Source organism: Mustela lutreola, chromosome 12 (assembly GCF_030435805.1).
Source record: "Mustela lutreola isolate mMusLut2 chromosome 12, mMusLut2.pri, whole genome shotgun sequence".
In the NCBI taxonomy this organism is placed as follows: Eukaryota; Metazoa; Chordata; class Mammalia; order Carnivora; family Mustelidae; genus Mustela; species Mustela lutreola.
The window spans coordinates 36792719-36813197 of NC_081301.1; the positions used below are offsets into that span (position 1 = coordinate 36792719).

General features: G+C 53.2%; 3 protein-coding genes across 7 annotated transcripts; 2 read left to right on the forward strand and 1 right to left on the reverse strand.

The window, feature by feature from the left end:
* Positions 1 to 3135: 3135 nt before the first annotated feature.
* Positions 3136 to 19331, reverse strand: IL11RA (interleukin 11 receptor subunit alpha). 2 transcript variants are annotated; one of them, XM_059141726.1, is made up of 13 exons: positions 19224 to 19331; positions 16126 to 16225; positions 15775 to 15835; positions 14640 to 14809; positions 14390 to 14504; positions 14237 to 14269; positions 13985 to 14151; positions 13117 to 13280; positions 12214 to 12355; positions 11766 to 11885; positions 11573 to 11669; positions 11258 to 11340; positions 3136 to 3473 (listed from the first exon to the last, which is right to left on the reverse strand). In XM_059141726.1, the coding sequence occupies exons 2-13, from the start codon at positions 16223 to 16225 to the stop codon at positions 3448 to 3450; spliced, it is 1278 nt and encodes a 425-aa protein (XP_058997709.1). In that variant the 5' UTR covers positions 19224 to 19331; the 3' UTR covers positions 3136 to 3447. The 2 variants fall into 2 exon arrangements, with proteins under 2 accessions (XP_058997709.1, XP_058997710.1); XM_059141727.1 differs by lacking the exon at positions 19224 to 19331 and adding an exon at positions 17420 to 17503.
* LOC131812357 (uncharacterized) lies at positions 5691 to 6789 on the forward strand. 3 transcript variants are annotated; one of them, XM_059141733.1, is made up of 4 exons: positions 5691 to 5781; positions 6151 to 6218; positions 6446 to 6505; positions 6627 to 6789. In XM_059141733.1, the coding sequence occupies exons 2-4, from the start codon at positions 6172 to 6174 to the stop codon at positions 6781 to 6783; spliced, it is 264 nt and encodes an 87-aa protein (XP_058997716.1). In that variant the 5' UTR covers positions 5691 to 5781; positions 6151 to 6171; the 3' UTR covers positions 6784 to 6789. The 3 variants fall into 3 exon arrangements, with proteins under 3 accessions (XP_058997716.1, XP_058997715.1, XP_058997717.1); XM_059141732.1 differs by lacking the exon at positions 5691 to 5781 and adding an exon at positions 5792 to 5856; XM_059141734.1 differs by lacking the exon at positions 5691 to 5781 and adding an exon at positions 5867 to 6075.
* Positions 6191 to 10281, forward strand: CCL27 (C-C motif chemokine ligand 27). Of its 2 annotated transcripts, XM_059141729.1 has the most exons (6): positions 6191 to 6218; positions 6446 to 6505; positions 7097 to 7302; positions 7662 to 9628; positions 9781 to 9913; positions 10102 to 10281. In XM_059141729.1, exons 4-6 carry the CDS (start codon positions 9436 to 9438, stop codon positions 10259 to 10261), a joined length of 486 nt encoding a protein of 161 aa, XP_058997712.1. In that variant the 5' UTR covers positions 6191 to 6218; positions 6446 to 6505; positions 7097 to 7302; positions 7662 to 9435; the 3' UTR covers positions 10262 to 10281. The 2 variants fall into 2 exon arrangements, with proteins under 2 accessions (XP_058997712.1, XP_058997711.1); XM_059141728.1 differs by having other exon boundaries at positions 7097 to 9628.
* Positions 19332 to 20479: the final 1148 nt, after the last annotated feature.

Here is a 20479-nt window from a genome sequence, read left to right on the forward strand (position 1 = left end):
CTCAAGTACCAACAAATATGAATTATTAACATAACTAATAGATGGATAAACAATATATTAATAGATGATGACTGGATTAAAATGGTTGAACATATGCATGTACAAATGGAAATGAAGATATGAAAAGATGTATGAAAGATGGAAGAAGGAAGAATAGACAGATAGACAAAGAAGGGTGGACATGGACCCGAGGATGGGTGATAGAGAAGGTAGAAAAATTGGGGTCTGCAGTTAAGTTTGTCACATCATATGCTCTAGGGCTGGAAAAGGAAACAGAGGAGTGCTCCACAATTCGTCTGTTAGGGGAGGTCTCCTCCTCCGGTCTGTCTCTTGATCCTCTTATCAGGTAAGGAAAGCACTTGCTCCTCTTCCTCCTACCTAGTTTCCTTGTTTCTGTAAGCTGACCAGCCTCTCAGAAATTCTCTCTTCATTCCCACGATAGGGAAAGCACAGTAGGAGGGGCATTCTAGGCCAGATTGCCCTCAAGCTATTCCTCTGACTCAGCTTGGGGCATAGGAAAATGGGTCAACAGGGCAAAGGGTCAGTGCTGGCTGGGTCAGGAGGGTGAAGGCCTAGAGTCCTCAGATGTGAGATACAGGAATTGGATCTGCTTCCAGAAAACTTTCCCTTTAGCAAAACTTGTCTGAAGGAAGACCAGGTCTCAAATGACAGATGCATAGACACTGTGATGGGCCTAGGGAGACTTATGAACCTGAGAAAGGAACTTCTCCAGGTTTTCTTGTTTTTTATTTTTTGGCTTTTTTTTTTTTTAAGATTTTATTTATTTATTTGACAGAGAGAAATCACAAGTAGATGGAGAGGCAGGCAGAGAGAGAGAGGGAAGCAGGCTCCCTGCTGAGCAGAGAGCCTGATGTGGGACTCGATCTCAGGACCCTGAGAGCATGACCTGAGCCGAAGGCAGAGGCTTAACCCACTGAGCCACCCAGGCGCCCCTGTTTTTTTGCTTTTTTTTTTTTTAAATTAATTAATTAATTAATTAATTTTTTATTTTTTATAAACATATATTTTTATCCTCAGGGGTACAGGTCTGTGAATTGCCAGGTTTACACACTTCACAGCACTCACCAAAGCACATACCCTCCCCAATGTCCATAATCCCACCCCCTTCTCCCCCCTCCCCCCAGCAACCCTCAGTTTGTTTTGTGAGATTAAGAGTCACTTATGGTGGGGCGCCTGGGTGGCTCAGTGGTTAAGCCGCTGCCTTCGGCTCAGGTCATGATCTCAGGGTCCTGGGATTGAGTCCCGCATCGGGCTCTCTGCTCGGCAGGGAGCCTGCTTCCTCCTCTCTCTCTCTGCCTGCCTCTCTACCTACTTGTGATTTCTCTCTGTCAAATAAATAAATAAAATCTTTAAAAAAAAAAAAAAAAAAAGAGTCACTTATGGTTTGTCTCCCTCCCAATCCGTTTTTTTTGCTTTTTAAAGACTTTATATTATTTGAGTGAGTGAGAGAGAGCATGCACGTGCACGTGGGCAGGGGGGCAGGGGTTGGCATAGAAGCAGAGGCAGAGGCAGACCACCCACTGAGCAGAGCCCCACCCATCCAGAGCTCCATTCCAGGATCCCAGGATCATGATCTGAGCTGAAGGGACACACTTAACTGAGCCACCCAGGTGCTCCACCTTCTCTAGTTTTATCTTGCTACTTTGTCATTGTTCTAGGAAATCTGGGGAACCAGCTGACTCCCAATTTTCCCACTCCTCCCATCCCCCACTATCTTTTTTTTCTTTCTTTCTTTCTTTCTTTTTTTTTTTTAAGATTTTATTTATTTTAAACACACAGAGAGAGAGAGTGCACTCACAAGCAGGGGAAGCAACAGGTAGAGTCTCCCAGCCTGAGTAGGAAGTCTGACTCAGGACTCTGGGACTGTGACCTGAGCAGAAGACAGATGCTTAACTGACTGAGCCACCTAAGTGCCCCCCCATTCCCAAGTGTCTTAGAAACACAGAGAAGAGGTAAGTTGAGAAGCCTGAGAAAGAGAGGTACTTCTTACTCCGACCTCTAATCTGGAACCAAGCCTTGAGACTGATTGTTCAAATTCCTCCAGGAGAGGACACTGTAAAGATTCCCCTAAGGGTGACAGTGCCAACAGCTCCCACACACATACCTTGTCTTGTACAAACTGCTGATTTACTAAGATTCTCAGAGGTAAAAGATAAAGAACGGGAAATGGATATGGGGAGGCTACTGAGGAGTTATGAAAGGAATAGAAGGTTCTTCTAGATAGACAGTGGGTAAAATATTCAGTGGAGCCTGGGTGGCTCAGTTGGCTGGGCAACAGCCTTTGGCTCAGGTCATGATTCCAGGGTCTTGGGATCGAGTCCTGCATCAGGCTCCCTGCTCAGCGGGGAGTCTGCTTCTCCCTCTCCCATTCCCCCCGGCCACACACAAAACCATCATGTGCTCTCTGGCTCTATCTCTATCAAATAAATAAAATCTTTAAAAAATATATTCAGTGGAAAGGTATTCTACCAACTCACGTACTCCAATTCAGTTCATACACTAACCACTCCCCATCGTACTCCATAAGCCTAAGGGCCCAGTTCCCAACACGTCTGCCCCTACTTGTGGGGTTCCCCACAAGACGTGCATTTCTGACCAACTGGCTATAAGCCCAGGGAGATCCCATGATCCCTCAGCTTCAATATTTCACTAGAATGACTCGTGAAAGTCGGGAGGGCTATATTTACAGTTTTTTGTAAAGAATATAAATCAGGAAGAGCCAAATGAAGATACACACAGGGCAAAGTCTGGGAAGGTCTCAAATACAGAGCTTCATGCTCTAAACCTCATGGACACATCACCCTCCTGGCATATCAATGTGTCCACCAACCAGGAAGTTCTACAAGTTCTGGTGCCCAGGGTTTTTATTGAAATTTCATTATGTAGGCATGACTGAATTGGCTGAACTCAATCTCCAGTGCCCCTCAAAGCCCCGACTCTTCAGTGACATGGTTGGTTTTTCTTGTGACCATCCTCCAGATGATCCTAAGTCATCCCATCTCTTAGCATAAACTCAGGTGTGACTATCCAAGGGGCTCATAAATAACAAAAATATTCCTATTACATGGGAAATTAAAAGATTTAAAATCTCCCTTTCAGAAATCAGAGACAAAGACCAGTCAAATTCTTTATTATACAACAGAAAGGAAGAAATTTTTGTATATATATATATAAAAAAAATGAAGGCTTCAGGAGGCCATAAACAAGACAGCAAGAGCCTCACATACATATCACAGAACCATCATGGATCCCTCCCCCTTACTGTCACTCTTCCACTCAATCTCTGCCATCTAGCCTCACAGTCTCACAAACACTGCACGCAAGCAGGACTCCTGCAACCCACACACTTGCTGCTTGCAAAGAGTCTATCCATCTGTCCATCTCCCTCCATCTTTTGTGGCCACCTGCACAGCACCACTCCTCTTCTCAGCATACTGCTTTCTTGGTCTCCCCTGGGAAGGGGAAGGGGTAAAATGGTAAGATGAGGGGCAGAGGAGGGATCAGGGAGTCTGTGGAGGACACTGTGAGTTCAGGTCCGAGTGAGTCTGTGAACCTGAGAGTGTACACGTGCCAAATGGGTGTGCCCTTGTGATTGCGTTCTTGTGTACTGTCGGGTGTACCCGACATTCATGTGCACATTCATGTGCCATGTATACACAGACTTGTGTGGTGTGGGTGTGCCTGTGACCCAGGTGTGCACCTGTGTGATACAGATGTGCCTGTGCCCCTGCTATTCCTTAATGTGTCAACAGTTGGATGGGTCCTGGGGCCTCTGGCTGCCCTTCTCTGTAGAGGGTCTATCTCCTTTAGCCTGGGCTTCCAGAGGAAGAGGAGGCTAGTGCACGTGGGCGGAAAAGAAAGAACACTAAAGCTATGGTGCAGCAGATAGGCATCCTGAATTCTAGTCAGTGCTGTGGTCTTTCCATGTAAAAGTCCCTCAAACCCTAGCCCTTACACCCACACCCCAGCTCTGAGTGATGCCAACAACTCCGAGGACACTGTCTCTTGGTGAACCAATACCCGATTTCCAGGAACATTTCTGGTGCCTTTTTGTTCCTATCTCCTTCTCAATGATGGCTGTAGGGTACTGCTGTCTTTGTGGGGGAGGCGGTGAAAATGAACTGGTCTCTTCCTCTTCCAATCACCTCCTCTGTCACCTGGGCCTCCACTCATCATTTTACTTCCCTTCTCCTTGCCAAGCTCCTCACCACAAGGAAGCCCCTGAACCAGGAGGGTCCCAGATGCGGTCCTCAGTTTCTGCCCCTCACACCAGGGCCTGCCAGGAAGCTGGGTTCCAGGACTCTTTTCCATTCCTTCTTATTCCAGGTTCACTGCACTGAGAAATCACCACCTTTATGCCCCTCCAGACCAGTCCTGGGTGGACTGCATCATCCGGAGACTGCAGAAGAACTCTGCAAAGGCAACCCCAACCCTCCCCAGCCCTGCCTCCTCCCTCACAGCCCCTGCTCAAGACCCAACCCATGCCCCTGCCTCTCCTTCCTGCCCTCTCCTTCCTGCCCTCTCCTTCCTGCCCTAGGAGCACCACTGTAGTTAACCCATAGCAGCCCCAGAGGGAGCCCTGTGTCCAAGTGAAGGGATGTGACTCACTGCAGTCCTGGGGAACCAAGGATCAGAACCAGGCCTCCAGCAGCTCTACACCAGACCTGACCCAGCAGAGACAGGGCCTGGAGTGTCAATGGGAGTGTGAGTGTGAGCAGGAGTGAGTGTGGCAGGAGCGCAGCTTCTCCTCTACACTCAAGACAGCAATGCTTCCAGTAAAACCCAACCGGTACCCTCGGACCTGTCTACAATCTTGTTTGTGGCCCAGGCAGGGGAAGAGAGGTATGAGAGGGAGAAAAAAGGTGGGATGGGGGAAAAGAGTAGTGTACCCATTTGCCACACTAAAGCCTGAATGACTCTGGTCACTCCCCTACAGTCTAGCCAGAAGGGTCTCTTCCTCCCTCCCCAGATGATCCTAAGTCATCCCATCTCTTAGCATAAACTCAGGTGTGACTATCCAAGGGGCTCATAAAAAAAAAAAAAAAAAAAAGACATTCCTATTACATGGGAAATTCAAAGAGACAGCTATTCCCAACCTCCCATGCTTGGTTAATTGCGCTCTCTAGGTTCTACTGCAACACGCTCTATTGCCTCCAACCACTGTGCTATATGTTTCCTGTAATAATCTGGCTGCTCTACTGCTGTATACCCATTCCTAGCATGATATATTTGCAGACCGAATGACTGACTGTAGGAACAAAAAATCAGAGGAAGATAAATTTCAGCTCAGAGAGGAAGGGCTGTGACCTCCTGGCCATCAAGTGACTTGGACAAAGCCACTCACACATCAAGTACTTCTGTAGTCTGCTTCATCTAAACTGAGACCTCTCTGGAGACCTATTCCTTCTCAGACCACAGCCAAACAAGTGGCAGGGCAGAGGGCAGAGCAAGACGAGAGAAGACTAGGAAAACAGCACTGGATAGAGTCCCAAAGCTCTCATTTTGCTGCCTGGGGCTGAGGTCTCCAGGGAGGGAGTTCCGCAATCTGACACTATCCCTGACAAAAGACAATCCCACACTCCTTCCGCAACCTAGGTAATAGGGCCCGACTCGGTCCCTTTAGTGACAGAAGGACCCTGGCTCCACCTCCCGCGTGACACTTTAACTCCTCCTCCTCTGAAGAAACCCTCAGACTTCGCCCCTTCCGGGTAATAGGCAAACCCCACCCCTGGAGCGCGACGGAGTCCCTATGACGTAACGGTAACGGTCTGTTTCCGGGGTGGAGCCAGGGAGGGCGGGAGTTTAGGCTGCGCCGACCCCTCAGCCCCCCTCCAGGTGATGCCAGCCCCCGAAATCCTCACCTAGGGCCCCAAATATCCCAGGTCCATGACCGAAAAATCTTTCGTCCTGAACCCCTGGATGCCCCAGGCCCCCGCGATGATCGACCTCCTAATTCCTTAACGTCTGATGCCTCCCAATTCTTCAGTCCCACCCTGTCCCAATGTGGCAACTGAGGCTTCCCGGGGGCACCTGCCTCAGATTATCTGAGAACAGGTCAGACTGGTCCCGAGAATGACAGAAGGGGACCTGGGGTTGGAGTATCCTTGATCCAATCATGCCGCTCCCCAGGAGACGTTCGGAGCCCAGGACATGTCGGGATTGAGGAGATACGAGGTGGCGCTGGAGGCGGAGGAGGAGTGAGTGGAGGCGGGTTCTGCGGAGGAGGAACCTAGCCGCTCCGGGGTTGGGGGAGGGCGCGAGTTCTCCGCGGGCGGGAGGCGTGGGGCCCATCAGGGGGCGTGGGCTGCGGAGGGGACCGCCTCCAAAGGGCGGGGCCTTCCAAGGGAGGGGCGAGGCGTCTGAACGGCGGAGTCCGTGGGGTCAGCCCCGCCCCGCCCCGCCCGGCCCGGCCTTCTCTCTGCAGGATCTACTGGGGTTGCTTCTACTTTTTTCCCTGGCTGCGCATGTGGCGGAGGGACAGGAGGTGAGGGGGCTGCGACACCGCGGACCCGCCCGGGGCATACGAGGCTCAGCCTCAGGAGGACGGATTGGGGGAATCCGGGAGTCCCCTCCCTGCCTCATGCCACTGTCGGGTTGCCCCACAGCTCGGCGCATCCCCGGGAGCAGAAGCTGGAGCCTCTGCGAGGCCTGATGAGCTGTCTGTCAAGCGGCCTGGGCCCTGCCCCCCAGCGCTCGGGTCGCGGCCTCCCCCGCCGCACCCCCACCGCCACTGCCCAGCCAGCCGGTGCATTAAAGATTTAAACCGAAGCCACCGTGCTGCCCTCCTGACTCTGCCGCCGCTGCCGCCATTCGGGCTGGGAGCCCCTCTACACGCCTGCTTTTCGTTACTGACAGGGCTTCCCTCCCTATCCATATCTCCATATCTTGGCCCCGGTTACTACTAAAGATCCCTTCTCAGGGTCACTGCCCTGCGCCACCTAACCCCCCACACACACACTCACCACACACACACACACACTTCACTTAAGTAGCCTATATGCTGGGAACTAAGTAACCCTGTCCCTGTCTTCCTCCCAGGCTATCCCCACATTGATGTGTTCCACCTTCCTTCTAGACAGGACTTGGCCAGGTGTCTGGAGAATCTTCTTCTGAGAGTGAATCTAAACTACTGTAAGCCCAGAGTTGTAGGAAGTGGGCTGTGAGAGGAGAAGATTCCTAGACGCCGACTCCCTCAGCCTGCCACAGGGGAGTGACTTGGGATGGTTGGAGATCTTTCCTACAATTAATACAGCAACTTCTGGCTCCCCCAGTGTTTCCCAGGTTAAAGATACTTGGCATCAGTTCTTGCTCTATCCCTAGGAGAACCCAAAGGCCACAGCTCCCTGCCACCCTTGTCTTGTCACCTAGTTGACCTGAGACTCTCTAGCTCCTGAAGTGCTGAGGGTGAGGGACTCCTAGTGGGCCTGCTTTCAGTTAGGGAGGAGACCCAGCACCAGAAAAGGTACAGGGAAGATTAAGAAAAGAGACGGCCCAATTTATGGGGCAAAGCTAACTTTCAGCCTGGGGCTCCCCCCCTCACAGCAGACTGTGGCTAGGGAGAAGACTTGGCCCTATCTTTGGAAGAGCCAAAGGGGAGAGATGGGTGCATACCTGGAAGAATTTATTTCTTGTCTTCCCAGGTATCTGGATCAATTGGTCCAGGAAAGACCACAAAGTATGTGGCAGACAACCAGCTGATGGAGATCTGGGATAAGTAAATGGCCTCCCAAGAGCTGCACCCAAGCTCTGGGGCACAAGTCCAGACTGGAGGGTGGGAGAGACTCCAAGGCCTCTAGGTACTAGCAGTTCAAGATGAGTGACCTCTGGGTTGTGGCCACCTTCAAGAACGGACCCAAGTTCCTGAGCCATTTCTTCAGAACTTCTACATCAGGAACCCTGTCAGAAGTGGAGTGCCCTGTCCAGCCCTGGGCCAACACCTCACCAGGACACTGTCAGAATTCCCGAGTATCCATAAGACAAACTCCAGGAAAGGGCCTTCAGGCCTTACCCTGGACAGGAAGGAGGAGAAGCTCGAGCTGGTCAGCATGGCACGGGGACTAGTTCTTACTCTTGGAACGGATGGTTCCTCCCACTTGTTTCAGCAGCCCTGCAGCAGCAAGATGCCCAGGATAGGTTTGCGTCCCTATCCCGGGAGAAGGCCTGCCCCTTAGAGGAGAGTTGGCCACAGAGCAGAAGGCTGCAGAAGGCACCCTTACAACAACCAGATAAGGTCTGGATTACTAGGTTATGACTCAGTTTATGTTTCAAAAAGAAAGCAGGACTTGAGGATTGAAATCCCCAGACCAGGAGTGGGAAATTCAAGGTGCCAGAGGCATTAAACTTAGCAGCTTGTCCCCACCACAGGCAGTCCCTGGCTTCCTGGAAAGGACAAGAGGAGGAGGAGGACTTTTGCTTTAGGGGGTAAGGGGAAGAAGGGAGTGGAGGCTGGAAATGCAATTAGGAGACAAGAGACAGGAAGGAGAGGAGAAGTTAGGGTTTTAGCAAGATGATGGGATGCAGGGATGCAAAATGTATAAGGTTTGGGGGGGGGGTGAATTACTGGATCTGGGTGGGCAGCAGGGAGAGGCTGGAATTTGAATAGAACAAAAGAGAAGTAATTGAGCTCTTGAGTCTGATGTCTCAATAAGCCAGGACTGAGTCTGGAACCCCCAGGACCCTGCTGGTAAGAGGCTGCTATTTGTGGGACAAGACCAGGCAAAAATAGGATGGTAAGATTTCTTGGGTCTTTTTCTTGTTTGACAGCAGCAATCTGGCACCAAAGAACTTTATCTTCTCTTCTCTTTCCGCCTTATCCACCCCATCCTTCTGCCCTGTCTCATCTCCCTGGGTAAAGCAGCCCTCACCTTAGCATCCCAAAGGTACCCCAGTAGCACCCAGCTCCTCACTCTGGATGTGACTGTCCCAGCCAAGACTCATCCTCAGCCAGCAGAGCTTGCTTTAAGGATCCATACCCATCAATTTTTCCTGATAAGACAGGCAGGCTAGGGCAGGAAGGAGAGAGGGGAAGATGAAGGCAAGTTGGTGCTGGCCTGCCATCTGCTCCCACCCCACCCACAATCCCTATGAGAATTTGTGTGTGATTGAATGATTGTGAAGACACAACTATGTGGGAGTGGGACTTTGAGTACAACTGGGGCTATGTGATTCTGTCTCTGGACATAAGGTTGACTGAGTGATTGAGGTGTGACTATGACTGTGGGTTTGTGAGTGTGAATGTCCATCCCTGAACATGTGGATACTTAGGTGCCCTTATTCAGTCACTGTACCATCAGTCTTCACATCAGCCACTACCCCTCTCTCCAGCTTCTCTGTCCAGGGCTTAGAAGCCAAGCGAAATGGCAGCCCTGGAAGAGGAAGGGGTCTGTGGCAATTAGGGCCCAGGAATGTCACAGGATGAGCAATACATCTTCATCTGCCTCTGACTCACCTGGTGCCCCAGGTAAAAGGCACCAGATAAAAGGTAGGGGAGAAGGAGGAGGAGAGAGAGAAGTACCCAGGCTGAGCAGCATGAAGGGGCCCTCATCCACAAGCAGCGTCCTGCTGCTGCTGCTGCTGTTGCTGCTGCTGAGCCCAGACCCTGGAGCAGGTGAGCGCTTGGGGGGTCTAGAAGGGCATTTCTTCAGAATGCCTCTGGAACGGGATGGAGGGAAAGGGACCAAGGAAGTCCATCCTCCAGGTGTCTGATGGAAGGGTTTTGGGTCAGGAGCCCTCTGAACATATGGCCCCATTGTCCCCTAGCACTGCCACTGCCAACCAGCATTACCTGCTGTACTCAGCTCTACCGCCAGCCACTCTCGAACAAGCTACTGAGGAGGGTCATCCGGGTGGAAGTGCAGGAAGCTGATGGGGACTGTCACCTCCAGGCCTTTGTGTGAGCTCTGACCCTCTCCCTTATACAGACCCCTGACCTCAGTCCCATCCCCTGATGCTGATGCCAACCCCAACCCCAACTGCTAATTCTGATGCTGACTTGGGTTTTCATCTAGCCTTTGCCCTAACCCCTGGACTCTAACCTCATCGCCAAGCTATGACTATGGCTTTGCACCTTTCCTTTCCTAGGCTTCACCTGTCTCGACGCAGTGTCTGCATCCACCCTCAGAACCGCAGCCTGGCTCGGTGGTTCGAGCGCCAAGGGAGGAGGCTCCAGGGGACTCTGCCTAACCTGAATTTGGGGCTGATAGGGAAAATGGGCCAGGGGCCCCAGGAGCTGGAACAATAAAGCAGCACTGGATAACAGTCTCTGACTGTGGTTTCCAAATTCTGTGCATTCTCCTGTGGGCCCCGAATCTGAATCTGGGAGACGTGTTAATAAACAGAAGAACCTCCTCGTTCTCTTTATTCACATCTTCACAAACCCCTCCAGGGGCAAAGCCAAGTGCCAAGGAGCCACAGATATTCCCCAGGCACCTACATGCATACATTGAGAGAAAACATGTTCCCTACCTCACATGCACATGGGCACACATGGACACGAACACACATCTACACACATTCCTCAGGTGGACCTCCAGCTCTGAGATGAAATGAGAGGTCCAGGCACCTTTCAGCTGGCAAGTCTGGAACAAAGTCTGACAGAACTGGGTTCCAAACAGAATCTCCAGCTGAGACCACTCCCCGCCCTCCTGCCTCCGTGGGGATCTACTATCCTGCCTGGATTCTATCCATCCACACGAGCAAGACAGAGTTATAGGTGGAATCAGCTGAAGCCCTCCTGGGTCATCTACAGGTTTGGGGCTCCTAGAAGAAGCAGGAGGCAAATCAAGGAAGATAAAAGGACTAGATTTTGGCCCAGACACCCTGAAAATGAGGGAGGGGAAGAAGGTCTGAGCCCAACACCAAGAATGAGTAGGGGAACCCAGCTCTGAACCCCAACACCCTGAAGATGAAGTGTTCCTAGTTCTGGACCCAGATACATTGAGAATAAGGGAGGGGACCCCGCTCTGATCTAAGACACCCCAGAATCAAGATAGATATCCAGCTCTTAGCTTAACACCCTGAAAATGAGGGGGGGCCCAATCGAAGAACCCAAATACCATGTGAGGGAAGGAAGAGACCCAACTCTGAGCCCAAGGACTCAAGAATGAAAGGTCTATCCCTGAGCTCAGACTTTGTATGAATGAGGTGACCCAACTCTGACAAGAGCATCCGGCTATTAATCCAGACACTCAAAATGAGGGTACAAACCTCTGAGTCCAAACCTAGATGACCTACTCACCTGGAATCTTGTCTACTGGGATCACTGGAGCCAAGAACCCAGGCTTTTGGGGTCCATCCTTCCCATCTGGTCTCAGTCTCAGCCTGGGGCACAAAAAGGTAGTGGGCATCTTTGTCTCCTCCAAAACAGTGTATAAATACAGGGTCAGGAGAGAAATCAGTGCCAATAATGAAGTGGGGGTTGGAGGGAGAAGGAGGGAGTTGTTCCAGAATCAGAGTTTCCCTGGGAAATCATGAAGGGTGGGAACAGGTGTGGTCTGTTATCAGAACATCTGTGTGGGATCCAAATTTGAGGGGACTACTGGCAGTTACTTACCAGAGCCCCAGTGCCAGGGCCCCAGCTGCCAGTCCCAGGAAAGAGAAGATTCCCAAAGATGCCAACACTGCTACCTGATCCAGGGGGTCTCTGTGGTCTGAGGGGGGAGGGTCACAGGCCACAGTCACAGCGAGGCTGCCTGACCAAACCCTTTCCCATACTATACAACCTTTGTTCACCTGCCCAAGCTTACCAAGTGGCCGTGGGTCCGGCAGGAGGGAGGGCCTGGGGGGAGCGGGGCTGTCTGCCTGAGGCTCTTTCTCCAGGGGCTTCTGTAGCTGTCCCTCAGCTGGCATCTCCTTCAGCAAAGGCCCTGAAGGGAGGCGAGACTTGAAGAGAACTCTCCACACGGGGTGGCTGTGGAAGACAGGGTCTGCGAGGGGAGGCCAGGGCCTGGCTTGGACATGGGGGGAGCCCAGGAGGTGGAAGCCGAAAGGGTAGAGCCAGCTTCTGGGGACCTAACAGAGGTGGAGGCTGAGGGGCAGGGCTTAAACTGGGGCAGGGCTGAGGAGAGCCAAGGCTGAAGACTGGGACCTCAATTGCCACTGGCAGGGCATGTGCGTGCAGCCCACTTGCACACCAATCCAGCCGACAGATGCTGCAGGACGGGCTTGGTGCCCGTGCCCTGGGCTGTCTCTCACCGGTGCTCGGAGTTCCCCAGGCCTCAGGACTCCAAGCACTCCATGTGCCAGCGTCCAGAAAGTCCCGGGCACTGACTCGTACAGCGTGGGGCAGCCCAGCCACGGCATCCGTGATCACTTCCTCCAATCCAGCTGGCTCCACCTGGGAATGAAGATGGCTCCTTGGCCAGTTATCTAGGTTGTTAATGCCAAGCCTATCTCCCCCCAGCCTTAGTTAGCAAAGAGCACCCCTTCCTCCCAGTTCCAGCCCTGTCAGACTGCAGGAGCTGTCTGGGCCTCATGTGGGGTGGCTGGTGGCGTCAGGTGTACACCAAGTGTGTGGAAGATGAAAGTGCATAGTGGTTACACAGGCAGCCTGCTTGGGTTCAAATCCTTGCTGCAGCACTTACTGAGTGACCTTGGGCCACTCTGTGCCTTGGTTTCTTCATTTGTAAAATAGTGGAGAATATACCCAAATAAGACAATGCATACTAAATGTGTAGTATGCCCTGGTGGGCAGGCAGCACCCAATAAATACTGGGCATTATCTGAAGCCGCTGCTCCCCAGACTTGCTGCCAGCCAATCTTTAATATCTTCAGAGGTGGAAATTCACTACTGTCCTCATCTGGATATATGAATGTTTGTATGAGAATGTGCCTCTGGGTGAAAGGCACTCCTTTTTCTAGAAAAGTCATTTGCAAAAAGCCACTCCTGTCCTCCCACAGATGGGCTGGCATCAGAGTTATAGCCCCCACAAGGCAGAGAGTGGGCCTTTCGCACCCAGCAGCAACCCCAGCACCTGGCACAAAGGATCACCCAGGGACAGTACTCTACTGGGGGAGGTGACAGGGCTCTGGTGACCTGCCAGTACGCTACGTAGAATAGCCAGGCACATGAAGTCTGGGGCACATTCCAGGCCTCACCGTGGACCAGGCTGGATGCTGCGCTGGACGGTACTGCAGTCGGAACTTGAGCAGAAAGTGGGGCTGGCGGGGCCAAGAGTCAGGGTACGTCCAGCTGGCATGCAGACGGCGGGGATAGCCAGGAACCGACTCTACCCGAAGCCCCTGGGGTGGGTCAGGGCGCACTGAGGGTAGTGGAGACACAAAGTCAGGACGGGACAAAGGCATATACCCACCAAGGGAAGGTGGGTATATGCCTAAAGGTACCTGAAGGAGGCATTTCCAAGGGGTCTGGGGAAATCTTGAGCTTGATCATCCTCTGGGCTCAGGACCTGTCTGTTATCCCTGTTATAAAAGAGCTGGGGCGCCTGGGTGGCTCAGCCAGTTGGGCGTCCTCCTCTTAGTTTCGGCTCGAGTCAGGATCTCAGGGTTATGGGATTGGGCCCACATCAGGCTCCATGCTCAGCGTGGGGTCTGCTTGTCTCTCTCTAGCTCTTAACTAGAGGTTTAGTTCCCCCTCCCACATACAGATCAAAAGAAAGAGAGGCCAGCAAGGGCTTACACTGGGCAGGGAGGACACAAGGCATGGTTGCCTTTAGCACAGGGCCTGGAACCAGAGGCAGTCTGGGGCTAGGCACCCGGGAAGGACTTGTGCACTAGAAGCCAGGAGGGGCTAGGGGTAGCAACCTCTAGAGGCTGAGGTAACCCTGCCTCTTGGGCTGATCTCTTCGGCTTCTTAGTCTCCACAGTAGCTACCTGTGTGCTAAAATGGGGTCTCCATCAGGAGGGAACTGTTTGGGAGCTCTGGTAGGTGGAGGTTTGGTGTTGGGGTCTCTGTGCCCTGAAGTCCATCTGGGGTCTCTGAGGTGCAGCGGGAATGGGTACTCACAGATGCTCTGCAAGCTCACATCCAGCAGGCGTGTGCTGGCCCCCAGTGGGTTCACCTCAGTCACATTTATTCGGTACTGGCTCCAGAACTCTGCCCCATGGACTACACAGCGGGCAGCCCCTGGAGGATCCTGTGGGCACGGCCAGGGCCCTGTGGATGGATTCATCCTAGGAGGGACAATGTGGTTGTGGGATTTGGAAATGCTCATTAGGGGATCCAGCTGGAGTCCCCAGCCTCTCCTTTATGTCCTACCTCATGCCATCAGCTCCTGGTACGGTCTTCTTCCTGGCAGGAAGGGGACCATCTGAGGTCAGGAAGGAAAAGAGGATCCTCCCTCCCTCTGAGGCCTTCTGCCTCCCACACACACCCAAATGTATAGGCTTACACACCCAATCATGCACACACCTGTAGGAGGTGAGGTAGCGGGTGGGTAAACCGCTGACCTGACTGGGACTCCAAGTGCAAGAGAAGTTCTCATAGTCAGCTGCTTGGCAGGAGACAACAGGGCGGGCTGGGGGGTCTAGAGGCAGAAGGTGCAACTGGAGTCTGAGAAGTCCCCAGGTCCTTCCCCTCCGAGAGGGCCTACTCAGGGCCTGGATGCCCTCAGCAGCCCCTTGCCTCATCGCGGCCACCCAATACTCCCTCCCCAACTCACAGCCCAGCTGTAGGGTCACAATTCCCCCAAGTGCACCATCCAGGGTCCGGCAGATGTAGGTGCCTTCGTCGGTGCTGTCTGCCCGGGCCAAGACCAGTTCATGCCCTAGCCCAGAGTCAGGTCCCTGGAGCAGTCTCGTCTCCCCGTCCCGAAACCAGGACACCGGGGCCCTGGGGGTGAGATGAGGTGATGATAGAGGGAAGATTTAAAGTGTTAACCCAAGCCACAGCTCTCCATTGGCTTCTCACTGCGCTTGCAATAAAACCCTTTTAGGTCCTTTAAATCCAGGCGTTTACAAAGCCCCTGGTGATGTAGCCCTTGCCTTCCTTTCCTTCTTCAGCTCCTCCCTCTCGCCCCCTCACCCACTACACTTCAGTCACATAGGTCTTCTTTCTGTTCAAGAGTATTGAACTCATTCACACCTCAGGGCATTTGCACTAGCTATTCCCTCAGTCAGGAATGCCTAACACGTGCATGGCTGCCTATTTCTTGACCTTCAGAAATTAGCTTCAATGTCACCTCCTCAGAGAAGCCTTCCCTTATTACCAATAAAAAGTAATCAATCAGAGGCCCCTGGGTTGCTCAGTGGGTTAAGCCTCTGCCTTCAGCTCCAGTCATGATCTTGGGGTCCTGGGATCGAGCCCCGCATCGGGCTCTCTGCTCGGCAGGGAGCCTACTTCCCCCTCTCTCTCTGCCTGCCTCTCTGCCTACTTGTGATCTCTCTCTCTGTCAAATAAATAATAAAATCTTTAAAAAAAGAAGAAGAAGTAACCAATTGGTTATCCTCTTCCACGTCACTTTCTTCTGATTTTCTGCCCTGCAGGTACCACTCCCTAGCAAGATTTATATTTGCTTATTATCTGTCTGGCCTACTAGAATCTAACCTCTACACAGGCAGGCATCTTGCCAGGCATGTGCGCTGCTAGATCCCAGAGCCTAGAACAGATCAGGGACTGAGCAGGTGCTCAATACATGTTGGTTCAAATTTTCCATTAAATAAGGATGGTCTGAGTGTTAGCATAGCTAAAGAGATGAGGATTAAAGACACAGAGCAAAGATGGGAGGGGCATGAGGACTGGAGAGAGTCAAGAAAGGGTCATGACTGTCAGCCCGTGGGCAGGGGTGGGGGACTTACCCAGCAGTCACTCCAGGGCAACACAGTGTCATGGACCTGCCAGCCTGCCCATACTGGACCCCTGTGGAGGGCATTTCTGAGGAAAGGCTCTTTCTGTCCCTCTCTCCCATCCCAGCCCCCTCTTAGTGAGCACGACAGGGTAAACAGCAGACTTTTAAGGCTGGGTGGGATCACGGGCTCAAAGCATCATGTTATAATCTAGAGACAGAGGTCAGAAGACAGGGCAGAGAAAGAATGTTGCCTGGTTGGATGTCAGGGGTTGGGGGTCACAGACTAGGCAAGGAAAGGGTTCACACGGAGGATGGCAAGTCGTAAGTCAGAGTTGGAGGCATACAGCAGGATTCTTCTCACCTGTGGGGCCCCAGGCCTCGGGACAGGGGGAGGCAGTGGACACCAAGGCTACAGCCAAGGCAAGCAGGACCCTGCTCAACCCTGAGCAGCTGCTGCTCATCTGTGGAGAGAGAGGCAGGGTCAGCAATCCCCCATGCCCAGATGTGAGGCTAAAGCCTGCCTCCTCCTCTTCTAAACTGGGAACTTCTAGAAGAAAACTGGTCCCAAATGGGATCAGGGTATCAGAAAACAGCAAGAGATCTGATCTGATCTAAGGTCCCCCTTTCCACCATACACCCATATACATACATGCAAACAAACAACACACACACACACACACACACACACACACACACACACACACCCTCCATCTCAGTCCTGGGCCTAAGGCCCAGAACAAAAGCCGGAGGCGACAGACTGTGCCAGCAGTACCCCCCCACACACACCACCCTTGGCGCCCACCCCTGGCACCAAGTGCTGGCACCAGTTCAGTCACTCCCATTAACTCCTCCAACCCAGCTGTTGGGAATTCCAGTGTCTACCCTGACCTGGCCCAGGGCGACTCACTGCCTCTGGTTAACCTAAGACAGCCTTCATCAAACTTGGGTGGGGGTGCTGTCGTGGTGGGTCTGAGCCCACGCTGTTTTCCTACCACGAGGCCTAGCCCTGCTCTGGCTGCCAGGCCTCTTCTCTCCTGAGCCCAGCTCCCTGGGCCACTCATCTAGGCCTGACTCTGGAATCTTGTTGGTCCCGAGCCTGTGAGGCTGGATGGGGCTGGGGTGCAGGCTGAGGCTGCAGAGTTAAGCAGATCCAGATGCCTTGGCTGCTGCCAGAGGCTGGAGGTGGGCAAGGAGCCAGGAGATGGAGACAGGGTGTCGGGGAGCGGAGAGAAGGCTGAGAGGAGTGAGAAGCCTGCAGGGAAGGGGTCTGGGGTGGAGGCTACAGGACCAAAAGATGCTCTGACATCAAAACCAGAAGGTGGTGGGGTTCAGGGACGCAAGGGCTGGGCTAGGGCAGCGGGAACTAGAAAAGCAAAGGAGGTGTATGATAACCACTGCCCGTGGGAGTGCTGGGAGAGAGGGATTTTGGAGCAGGATGAGAAAGGCAGTGGGGAAGTGGCCATGGGCACAGGAGGAGCACATAGGGAGAGGGTCCAAGCAAGCAAGGGCTCCAAAAGAGGAAGAGCACTGAGCCCTCTCAAGCAGAGCGAACAAGGGCCTCCACATGTCTGTGTATCGGTCTGAATGTGTCTAGTGGCTCACACTCCCCCACCCCACCCCCCCAGCCACATTCACCCTGATTAGCCCCGCCCTACCTCGGTGATCCCAGTAGCTGACTGTCCATGGCCTCCAGGACTTCCTCGCACCAGCTACAGCACCCGTCTCAGCTCCACTCAGTTCTGGGACCCCAGAATCATCCCCTCCTTCCCTTTCCCTCCTCCGCCCCTCTGGGCCCTAGAGCTCAGCCGCCCTGAGCGAGGCCCCCACCTCCCTCATTCCTCCTCCCTCCTCCCCTTTTGCCCCCCCTCCCACCCGAGGCCCTGGGAAGGGAAGAGGCCTCCCCCCCAGTCTGGAAAGGAAGCCACAGGCACAGCCAGGGCCAGCAAGAGGAAAAGGAGGGCTGCTATGTCCCTGTCAGGGAGAGATTCCCTAGGTTTTCACCCAGCCACATTCATGCATGGACTCAACTAAGCACAGTCCACAAAAAGACACTCCCTTGAACACACAGGGGCATAACCAAATGAAAAATCAGACACAGACTCCTGCCCCCACTCTTTTCACTCCCTAGCAAATATTTCCTTGGGGCATAGCTAGCTGTTTTTTGAGGGGAAGGGAGGCCCCAGGTTGGGAGGTATAAAGAAAACCCAGAGTCCAGTCCCTCTGCCCCTGGACGTTCCAGCCATTTCTCACCTCCCCCTCCACTCTTTGGGCCCCAGCACCAGGAAATGCCTTTGGTCCCTTGGTGCCAGATACACAAGACCCACACTTACCCTCAGACACACACTCTCAGATATAGCCACTCACAGTCACATGAACACACTCAGACACCCCCACTCAGACTCATACCCATACCCTCACACACAGACACATAGACACTTAGCACTCTGCCCCTGGGATAGGGATGCAGCACTCCCTAAAAGCAAATCCTCATGATGGTTTCAGCCCCTCTTTCAGGGAGCTCTTAGCATGGCAGATCCCACATCTCATCACCGCTCAGGCCCCCATGTACCCAAAGAGACAAAGGTGAGCAAGGGAGCTAGGCACAGGGGTACAGAGAGAGAGAGAGAGACAGAGATGCAGAGGATGTGAGAGGCAGATACACAAGAGATACCTGGGCAGACAAAACTGTGAGGAGGAGACACAGATGACTGACAGCTCCAGAAAGACAATAGTAAGAAGAGAAAAAGAAATAAAAGGAAACTGAGACAGGGAAACAGAAAATAAGCAGTAGACCAATGAGAGGGATTCCAGGGCACAGAAAGGAAGGGAAGATAAGTGTGCTGGCGTGGGTCTGTCTTTGCTGGGCGTTAAGCAGAAAGGGCAGTCCCACTGACTAATGAAGTTGGTCCCCAAGATACAACACAGCTCCACTCTCACGCAGTCTAAAACAGCACACAGGACACACACATAATACACGGTCTGACACAGGACACACACATACTACAAGTCTCCCTCTCACTCTGCTACTGCTCAAGTCACATACTGCACACATAAACCCAGCCACCCACTCTCACATAGTCTTAAACCCCACAGAGACCTTCCCCAAACCCATTCCCTATGCTGTGACAGGCCCTCTCACACACCAACACACAACCCAGTCTCTCACCAAAAACTGCACATGGACAGAACACATAATCCCACACTCGCACAGCCGCATGCACACTCGACCACACGCGCACTGACACACGCAGTCATGTAACTGACAGCTGCACCAAGCGGTACAGGTCCACACGCTGACATCGTCACACACAGCCTAAGAGTCACACGCACACACTGACAGTCCGTCAGCCGGTCCAGGCCCTTCAGATCGTTCACTACCCTGCCCCGCCCTCTCCTGGCAGGCCTTCCCCGGGGACTCCCGCCGCCGCCACCACTCCCCCCGCTCCCCCAAGGCCTCACCTTCTGCGGCCTCCGCCGCCTTCGCCCTCCGCCCTCGCCCTCTGCCCCGGCCTCTGCTCCCTCCCGCCCTGGGGCCCCAGCAGAGGGGGCGGCTCCGCCCAGGCACCAATGGAAGGACAGGGGTGAAAAGGGAGGGGGTCTGGGCCCATTGGAGCCTCCAACTGCCAATCACCTCCACCCCACCTCTGCCGGACACTTCCTGTCCCGTCCGGGACTGAGGAGACTGCTGGGGGACTGAGTGTGGAGCTGGATTCCTGGGTCCTCGTCTACAGCACTGCCCTGCTGGGACAGCAGGACTGGAAGTTTTCAGGCCCCTCCTCCTTCCAGCAGTCCAAAAACAAAGCCACAAGTTCAGTGGCTGGGGAGCCATTGGGCAGGTGACTGGAGAAGCTGAAGGTGCCCCAGACTCCAGATAAGGACTTTTGTGGGGCAATGGTTCTCAAACTTTGCTGGACCTTTTGGTTTTAAAACTGGCAAGCCACACTCCAAACCAATTAAATCCGAATCTTTGGAAGCTGGCCTTGGCATCGGTGTTGAAAACTCCCAAATGATTCCAAAATGCAGCCAAGTCAAGGGTGTAGGATCAGGTGTTTGTAGGTGTAGGACTTAAGAAACCAGCCACCCCCCTTCAGGGTTCACATCTACTCCCCAGTCACTGCGGCCTCAAGGGAGATGTGTATCATGTCTGTCTGAGCTCCCTCCAGACGCTCTAAGTCCCAGGTCCTACCCCTGCAGGGTCTGAAGATAAAAAAAGAAACAAAAACCCCCGGACTAGAAGGCAGGCAGCCAAGGTACTCCTGGGCCAAGTCATCACTGCCTAGCCTTGGCATGAGAGCCCCTCCCGAACTGTTACCTTGAGAAAAGAATTAAGATGAAAAGCCTCAGGCCATCCTTGCATTGCTCACAGGCCCTATCCTCCCCTGAAGTTTGGAGGGCACTAGGTGACATCAAGTCTCCTGGGTCGCATGCCCTATTATTGCCACACACTCTCATAATCTTACCAAGGGAACAGGTGCAGAGAGGAGGGAGCAGACTCAAGGGTCCCTTCTTCCCAGGCTGGGGCTCCTAACTCTCACATGCCCTTTCCTGCCAAAACTGTTTTCTTGCTTTCCTTCCCTGCAATGATGGGGGCCCATGGGCAATACAAGTGGCCAAAGCCTGCCCATATATGCTGCACGTGAAAGTCTAGACAAGTCAAGGACACAAAGCCACGTGCACGTTCCCTACCCACTCCTTCAGCCCCTGTGGGCTGGAGC

Bases quoted from the DNA above. Each gene is read 5' to 3' on its own strand.
- LOC131812357 (XM_059141733.1), top strand. From the start codon at position 6,172: ATGTCGGGATTGAGGAGATACGAGGTGGCGCTGGAGGCGGAGGAGGA. The intron at 6,219-6,445 runs GTGAGTGGAGGC...TTCTCTCTGCAG, and splicing joins GCGCTGGAGGCGGAGGAGGA to GATCTACTGGGGTTGCTTCT. The intron at 6,506-6,626 runs GTGAGGGGGCTG...GTTGCCCCACAG, and splicing joins ATGTGGCGGAGGGACAGGAG to CTCGGCGCATCCCCGGGAGC.
- CCL27 (XM_059141728.1), top strand. From the start codon at position 9,436: ATGAGCAATACATCTTCATCTGCCTCTGACTCACCTGGTGCCCCAGGT. The intron at 9,629-9,780 runs GTGAGCGCTTGG...ATTGTCCCCTAG, and splicing joins GAGCCCAGACCCTGGAGCAG to CACTGCCACTGCCAACCAGC. The intron at 9,914-10,101 runs GTGAGCTCTGAC...TTCCTTTCCTAG, and splicing joins TGTCACCTCCAGGCCTTTGT to GCTTCACCTGTCTCGACGCA.
- IL11RA (XM_059141726.1), bottom strand. From the start codon at position 16,225: ATGAGCAGCAGCTGCTCAGGGTTGAGCAGGGTCCTGCTTGCCTTGGCT. The intron at 14,810-15,774 runs GTAAGTCCCCCA...TCTCACCCCCAG, and splicing joins TGCCCTGGAGTGACTGCTGG to GGCCCCGGTGTCCTGGTTTC. The intron at 14,270-14,389 runs GTGTGTGCATGA...CCTTCCTGCCAG, and splicing joins CGCTACCTCACCTCCTACAG to GAAGAAGACCGTACCAGGAG.